The sequence below is a fragment of the Sturnus vulgaris genome, chromosome 10 (assembly GCF_052056855.1).
Source record: "Sturnus vulgaris isolate bStuVul1 chromosome 10, bStuVul1.hap1, whole genome shotgun sequence".
Taxonomy (NCBI): domain Eukaryota; kingdom Metazoa; phylum Chordata; class Aves; order Passeriformes; family Sturnidae; genus Sturnus; species Sturnus vulgaris.
In genome coordinates, this window is record NC_142252.1 from 13,531,315 (window position 1) to 13,539,074 (window position 7,760).

Consider the following 7,760-nt stretch of genomic DNA (forward strand, 5'->3'; position numbering starts at 1 on the left):
CAGGGTCAGGAACAGCTCTATGCTTTTAAGTCCAGGTGGAGGTGGTGCCCAGCGCCTGCTGCAGCCCGTCAGCCAGGAGACAGGCACACTCATGTCAGGCTTGTCCTGTGGAGAGCCACTGCTTTTGTAACACGAGAAGCTGGCAGGCACCGCTCTCTCAATCAACTGACTGGAGTCACTTGCAATTTACACTACAGCCTGAGAAGCAGGCTCCTCCGGGTCCAGAGCAGGAGGCTCACTTGGGCAGCTACACCAACTCCATCAGCCCGAGGTGCCAGAACAGAGCAGAGGTGCTTCCCATAGCACATTCACCAGCTCTGCAAATACAAGCTCCTTTTAACAAGTCTGATTAATTGAGCTGCTCCCAAAGAAGCAGTAATTACATCTGCTCCAGGGCAGGGAGAGGGGCCAGGTGATTTCACAAGACAGAGGGGACAGAGGGTCTGAGTGACAGCTCCAGCCTGGCAAGCAGGAAGAGGCAGCCCTGGAGCAGCAAGATCCACAGGCAGCCAGGAACTGAGCTCCCTCCTATGCACACATGCCAGAGCTCCAATTTTCTCCAAAGGCCTTCCAAAATGGAAGGGAAAGTTTTATTTTAAGAGCATTCAAAAAAAAAAAAATCCCAACCAAAAAACAAACCCCCAATCTTTGGTGTCACATAAGGAAGGGGAGGAAAGTAAGAAAAAAGATCTCGTGTAAAACACGAAACACTGTCAAGGGAGTGCTATGGTACAAAGGCACAATCCAATATGAACATATAATCTATATACAGCCGTGCCAGCAGCACGGGGTGCAGTGCCAAGTCCAGTCCGGTGCCCGCCACCCTCACCAAGGTCTCCAGACTGAGTCGGCTGTGCCGGGTGGTGGGCCTGGTGGCGAGGCAGCAGTGGCAGCTGTGGGTGGGCCACCATACAGAGGCAGCACAGCTCCACCAGGAGCAAAGGCAGTGCTGGGGATGAGGAAGGCAAACTGCCCATCAGAGGCTGGAAGCAGCTGGAAGCCACCGTACACCTTGGCTGCATCGGCACCCGGCTTGCAGGGCATGCCCGGGAGCGGCCCCACACCACTGCCTGGAGGAACCAGGGGTGGCCCAAAGGCTGCGGCTGGTGGCAACGGGGGCGGCGGGGGGGGCGCAGGGTAGTTCATGGTGTTGATCTGGGTCATGCAGCTGGCCAGGTGGCCCAGGAGCCGGGTGCGCACCTCAGTGTTGACGCCCTCGCAGGTGGAGAGGAACCGTGTCACCTCGTTCATGCACTCGCTGAAGCCGGCTCGGTACTTGCCCAGTACTGTGGGGTCTGTGCTCAAGGCAGCTGTGAGAGGAGAGAGGAACACAGCAGTCAGCAGGCTCCACAAGGAAGAGGGGTGCACAGCCCACCAGCACTGCATCCTACAGCCCCTCTGAGCTAGGAATCCAGATGGGGAAAGCAGCCCCTCTGGCGGTATGTCTTGTGTTCCCAAGTGCCAAGAATTTGGATGGAAAGCACAGCCCCTCTGCTACCAAGTCCACCAGCACCAGGGACCCAGTCCCCTCTAGTAGTTCTTGTGCCTCTCACACCGCCAAAACTGATCCATGTGTGGAGCACAGGTCTGCTAGCAGAGGGAACTTAAGCTGGGACTGCAGCCCTCCCAGTGACCTCCAGCACCAGAAATGCACAAACAACAGTGACCTTCCCAGCATCGCCTTACTGGGGATACTAGCGCAAAACACGCTGCCCCTCAGCATCCCCCAGTAGCAGGGACGGAGCATTGTGTCCCCCATGATTCTCCAGTATACAGAATTCAGATGCAGAACAACCAAGAATAAAGGTACAGAACACAGTACTCTCCCTCCATCACTCCCTGGGGATGCAGGTGCAGAGCCTGGCGCTCCTGCTCCCCTCTCCACCGAGCAGGCAGGCAGAGTGTGCGATGTCCCCAGCACCCGGGTTGCAGGCAGCGCCACCCCAGCTCCCTCTCTCTGGTTCTCCCTTGGGACTCACCAGTCATCTGGGCTCGCTGGAGGCTCCGCAGGTGCTTGACGGTCATCTCCAGAATGTCGGCCTTCTCCAGCTTGGAATGCCGGGAGCTCTGCGGGAACAGGCGGGGGTCAGACCGGCCCGGCAGCGCAGTTTGCCCCCGCACCCCCCATCCCGACCCCCCTCCTTACATCCTTCTTCAGCGCGTCCAGGATGAGCGTCTTCAGCTGCCCCAGGCTCTCATTGATGCGCGCCCGCCGCCGCTTCTCCATGATGGGCTTAGAGGACTGCAAGAGAGGCGACAGTCAGCGTCCGGCGCGGCTCCGCCCGGCGCTGCCCGTTCCGTCCCGTCCCGTCCCATCCCGGCCGTCCTTACCTTGCGGTGCTCCGCCGCCGTCTTCGGCTTGTCGGGCGTCGCATTGACGCTGGCGGGGGTGGCGGCCACCGGCGAGGCGCTGCTCTTCTCCATCAGGTCGGCCGGCATGGTGCGCCGCCGGGAAGAGGCGCCGCGGCGGCGGCGGCAGTGGGGGGGCCGTGCAGGGCCGGGCCGTGCGGGAGCGCTCGGGGCGGCGGCGGCGGGGCCGGCGGGGCGCGGGTGCCGCGCGCCCTTGGCCGCCCCTACTTATATAGCGCGCGCCGCACGCGCGCGGCTCGTGTGAAACGTCCCCCGCCGCCGTTCCCACACTCGCGCCCAGCCAATGGGCGCCGCCCGCACGCGGCCCCGCTCGTGGACGGCGCCCGCCCATTGGCTGCGCGCCGCGCGGCGGCCGCCGGCCAATGGCGCGGGGCGGGCGGCCGCGGTTTAACCCCTTGGGCACCGCCCGCGGCGGGGGGGGGCGCGGGGAGCGCCGCGCTAATTACCGGGTTAATTGGCGCCCGTGGCAGGCGCGGCCCCGCCCGCTCCCCTCGAGCACCGCCGGCCCCGGGGCGGGCTGCGCTGTGGGGGGCCGCGGCCCTCCGGGGTGATGGCCGGGACGCGGCGGGCTTGGCCCAGCTGTGGTGGCAGGGGCGCAGCTACTGTGTGCGGGGGCTGCGGCGAGCCGCGGAGCGCGCCGCGGTGGCTGCGTCCTCTTACGGTGCCCGCAGCATTGCCGCGGTCGCCCAGATCTCCCCAGGGCAACCCAGGTCTCCCCGCAGCAGACCGCCTCTCCCCCGGTCGCCCAGGTTGTCCCCACGCCCGCTCGGGCAATGCCACGTGGTGCTGCCCCTGTCCCCGCAGGTGTGCCCGGGGCTGGGCGGGGCCGGTGCCCGGAGGAGCGCGGGCACGGGGCAGGTGCGCGGTGGCACACTCAGGGCGGAGGGCAGGAGGCACGCTCAGGTCGCCGCCGTGGGTTCTGGTGCCCGGCTCGCACGCCAGGCTGGCGGCGCGGGCACAGACGCGGTGGTGCGTGCGCTGACATCGCGGGGCGCAGGCGAAACCGCAGGGAGGGAGGTGCCTGTCCCTCGGCCCTGGCCCAGCCACCCTGCTGCCACCTCCGGCTGGTTTGGACAGTTTGTGGGTTACTTAAAAAAAAAAAGAAAAAGAAAAAAAAAAGTATTTTGCCTGAGGACTTGAATCCTTTTTTTCTCCCCTCCGCTTGACTGACTTTCTCACACTCCTATTCCCATAGTCTGCCAGCTAGGCCTGAGTCATCCTGCCAAGAACTAGACCTGGCCTATTCAAAAATGTGCTCACTCGCTCTTTCTCTCTGTCTCTCTCTCTCTCTTTTTTTTTCTTGAGTATACACAGTAATGTTTTTCCACCTCCTCTTGTACCTGATCTGCACCTGTACAGGGCCAATCCCACACGTATCACCCGATCTTGCCTTTTCAGAGACCGTGAGAAAAATAAAGTTCAAGAAAGAAGAGACATGTTTGCAGATCTCACCGGTGCAAAGCCCTTGTCCCTGCAGAGGCTTGCCTGCTGAGCCTTCAGAGTTTAAAAAAAGAAAAATAAATAAAAGGGAGAGTGTCATGTTTTAAACTGCGGAAAAGTACAAATCCAGGCTTTTTTTTCAGCTCCTTGATGGAGCCACAAGCCTTTTGACTAAAAAAAAAAGAAAAAAAAGGAAAAAAAAGAAAAAAGGAAGGCAACCTTCAGCGTGTAAGGTTTAACTTCAGATGAACAATATTTGACGTAAGTTTCAATTATCTAGGCAGCTGGACAAACTCGTGTGAGGAAAAGACCGAGACTGCACTGGGAAGTCAGTGCTGAAAAGCACTTTCACAGTTACCTTCCTGGGGAAATTGGAGACAACAGATTTGCGTGAAAACTGCACTTTGTTTTTGGAGAGCTTAGAAACTTCTCCGCTGGATCAATATTTCTTCTAGTGCTGATCTTTGCATATATTGGTGGGGAAGAAAGTTATGACAATTACTGAGCTGGTATTCTCTCTCCCTCCTGCGGGGATTTGCAAAGGGCTGAGGACATGCGGCAGCCCGGTCCCTCCCGGCCGGAGTGAGAACAGGCTGCAATTATGTCTGTGTTTGTGGTAGCCGAGGAGCTGCAAACCGCCTGTAATTGCCGGCAACAGGTCGGTGTCTCTGTGGGACGAGAGCGGGGCAGGCAGCAAGGACAGGCTGTCATTAGGGGTTGCCAGCCCTCGCCCACCCCGGCGACCTGGGAATTGCCTGGCGGCAGCTCCCTTTGCTGCTCACTGCTGAGCCTGCGGGTGCCTTTCGCTTTCTGGGGTGTGTGAGGAGCCGGGCTGTGGGGACTGGGCTCTAAAAGCCTCTGCTTCGAGGGAGGCTTCTTAGATCCATCAGCGAGTGCTGCGCGGGGCAGTGGGAGCAGCGACGCTGGCGTGTCCCAGCTCCGCATCTCCTCCTCCGCCTGCCTGCTGCTGTGAAATGCCTTCATGTGCAAGGGTTGTGATCTCCAAGCGGAAGCACGTATACTTGTGAATTCCCCAGGGATCAGGAGAGGAAGGGGAGGATTTGCATGGAAGGATGTCTCTGGAAATGAAATGGCTGAGGCCAACTTTAGGCTGGAAGGCGGTAGTGAAGAGGTTTCTAACCACTGAGAGGATCTGGGCATCTCTAGCCCCGCCTTCTCTTGTGAAAGAGGTGTCTAGGGGGAGGTGAAAACCTGAGATAAGGGACTGCCTCAGGGACTGGGATGTTCCTTGTCCCACAGTCCTCTCAAAATGTTTTTTTGCTTTGCTCCGGCAGTCATCTTGGATTACAAATTGGGAATTGTCCAAAACAGATTTGGGAAGAACCTTTAGTCAATGCATCAGGGCTTTACTGACTGGCAGAATATCTTGGAGGAAAAATGTGCTGGCAAGAAAATTTAGACTAGTCCTGGGCACAGGCCCAGGGGTGGGAAGGAATAAAATAGGATGCTGCTGCTGGTGCAGCACGCAGGAGGTGAGGAGGTGGCAGGGTTGGCCATGCCTGCTCTCCAGTCCTTTAGGAAGCAGCCAAGATGAGCAAAATGTGCTTATAGAGATCCAAGTGTTTCAATATCCAAAGCTTGAAGGATCCTAGGAAATACAGAAAATAGAAACGAAGTGGCTTGTAAGAGTTAGGTTGCAAGCTGGATCCCAGGAATGGCACAGCAAGCCTTTCCTCTTTGGGTCACAGGCTGAAAACCTAGCCTGGCCACAGCTCAAAGTTGTCACCACCCTGAAGGCTGGAAAACAAGTGCTGCGTCTCAGGGACATGTCCCTGGCACAGGTGTCTCCTCTGGACAGCCCTGCACACTTGCCTCTGCTCATAGTTCCCATCCCAGAAAGTGGTTGTGCAATCCATACCCAACCGGCTTCCCCGGGAGGGATGATCTCAGAAGGTTTGGGCGCAGGTTTCAGGATTTATTTCCCTTCTATAAACGTTTGCCAGGTCTTTGGAACAAGGTCACTTTCAAACTGACTTCCTGACAGAGCTCCCTAGATGAAGGAGAGCTTTCATGGACGTTGCTCCCCTACACACCAGGTCTTTGCAGTAAAGAGGACAGCTTTTGTACAGCAGTGTCACTGCCTGGCCCCCTCGATGGCAGGAGCAGCTCATTTTAAGGCAGCAGCCTCGTTTTATGGCATGTCCTGCCCTTTCGTTCCACTGGGAACCCATTTCCCAAAGACCTGCTGAGACCTGGGGTCCCAGCTCTGACAGATAAATCTCAGGGTGGGTGCTTGTGTAGCAGCTGCTCCCCAGAAGCTGGGTCCTTTCAGCTGTCCCTGGCTGCTACTGCAGAAGAGAGGCTGAAGTGTTTATTCATTTTACCCCTCACTGTGTGAGTCATGCCGGGTGTGTTTGGGGCAGCTCTGGCCATTCTGCAGTGACACCCCCTTGTGTGGAGGGAGCATCCTGGCTTCCAGGAACTGATGCCGCCCTTCATTCTGTTGCCCACACAACCAGGGAGGCATCCCTGGGAATGGTGCAGGAAACTGGGATGGAGAGGCCAAAGCTTTGCTTGAGTAGCAAAGTGCCAGTCTGAGAAACTCCAGAGTCACTAAGGACGGACAATGAAGAACCATTTTCATCTCCCCAGCCCATCCCAGCCCAGGCTGGAGCATGGCTCTGTGCTGAGAAAGGCTCTGGGATAAGAGCCAGGATACCTGGATCTCTTGCTAAGCTGATTCCTTTTGGCAGGCTCCTATCCTGCTGAACCAAGGAAACGCTGCCGGGGAGCTGGCGGGGAGGGCATTTTGGCAGCTGTGAAATGCCACCCATGTGGATGGGAATTCCCTTCCTGATACCCATGGCGTTACTTCAGAGGTTGCTGGTTTGGCTAGAGCAGCCACAATGTGCTAATAGGCATGAGATGGTGCAGCCCCAGCCTTCCCCTCTGTGCCTTTCCAGAGCCCCAGCTCCAGCCTGGTCCTCTGCTGGCAGCCAAGGCTGGGTGTTGGCAGGCATTGCAGCTGGGAACGAGCTATGGGAACATCCCTAAATTTCCTGTGGGACTTGGACTGGTATCTGGCACTGCTGCTAGCAGCCAGAGGCTGTAAGCTGCCTTATACTCTTCTCTGAGAGATGCTCTTTTCATGCCCGGAGTTCACCAGACCACTGGTTTGCAGCCTGCTGACCATGACAGGGCAGTCCCACTCCACTACAACAGCCAGCATCCTTGGTAAGATATAGGAGCTCTAGGCAGGGGACAGACAGCTGAGCCTGCATCCCTCTGAGAACCAGAAATAAATGCGCAGTCACTGCCACACTTCAGAAGGGAGAAGGAGCATCTCGGCTCTGGTTCACTCCCTCTGTGGTGGGAGGTGTTGGCAGTGAGAGCTGAGTTATTTATTTATTAAGATCCCACTTGTGTTGCTGCCTGAGGCTGCTGGTCTCTGCTGGAGCTGTGGTGCTTGCGTGCTTGCAGGGAATGGAAAGACTGCAAGCTATGAAGCCGTAATACATACATGAAAATACTGTGAGTTTGGCAGTGGTGAGACTGGAGAGGGCATGAGGGCTCACTGGCACAGAACTGGCACTGGCACTGGCAGTGGCGTGTTCCCAAAAACTGAGCAGAAGGAACCCTCTGAGGGCCATATGAAGGTGGGTGTGCAACAGCTCCACATCCTGAGTCCAGTCTCCAGCCGTGTTGCTGCAGCACTAGTCTGCTGAGCCATCTGTGATCCCTGACAGGCTGTGGCTGCAGGAAACCCCGCAGGGTTTTCCAGAACATGGCTTTTAAGTCAGATCAGACCAGCAGTGCGGTTTGCAGCCCAGCTGTGCGCAGCTGGGTCGGCGCAGCCAGGGGATGGGAAGACGTGGGCGGGAGCGTGGCGAGGTGGGAGTCTCGCCAGCCGTCCTCGGCGCAGGGAGCCTGTGGCTGGGTGCGTCAGCCTGCCCTCAAATTCCCAGCACACAAGCCCTTTTCTGTGCCCC

The 7,760-nt window shown here is 57.9% G+C and overlaps 1 protein-coding gene across 1 annotated transcript; it reads right to left on the reverse strand.

Moving 5' to 3' along the window:
- Positions 1 to 553: 553 nt before the first annotated feature.
- Positions 554 to 2,559, reverse strand: HES1 (hes family bHLH transcription factor 1). The gene is made up of 4 exons (XM_014888855.2): positions 2,332 to 2,559; positions 2,147 to 2,242; positions 1,980 to 2,067; positions 554 to 1,310 (listed from the first exon to the last, which is right to left on the reverse strand). Exons 1-4 carry the CDS (start codon positions 2,437 to 2,439, stop codon positions 826 to 828), a joined length of 777 nt encoding a protein of 258 aa, XP_014744341.1. The 5' UTR covers positions 2,440 to 2,559; the 3' UTR covers positions 554 to 825.
- Positions 2,560 to 7,760: the final 5,201 nt, after the last annotated feature.

What these genes read in the sequence shown, in the direction of transcription:
- HES1 (XM_014888855.2), bottom strand. Translation starts at nt 2,439, where the DNA reads ATGCCGGCCGACCTGATGGAGAAGAGCAGCGCCTCGCCGGTGGCCGCC. An exon ending in TGGACGCGCTGAAGAAGGAT is followed by an intron (nt 2,068 to 2,146) that starts GTAAGGAGGGGG and finishes CTGTTCCCGCAG; the next exon opens with AGCTCCCGGCATTCCAAGCT. An exon ending in CCAGCGAGCCCAGATGACTG is followed by an intron (nt 1,311 to 1,979) that starts GTGAGTCCCAAG and finishes CTCCTCTCACAG; the next exon opens with CTGCCTTGAGCACAGACCCC.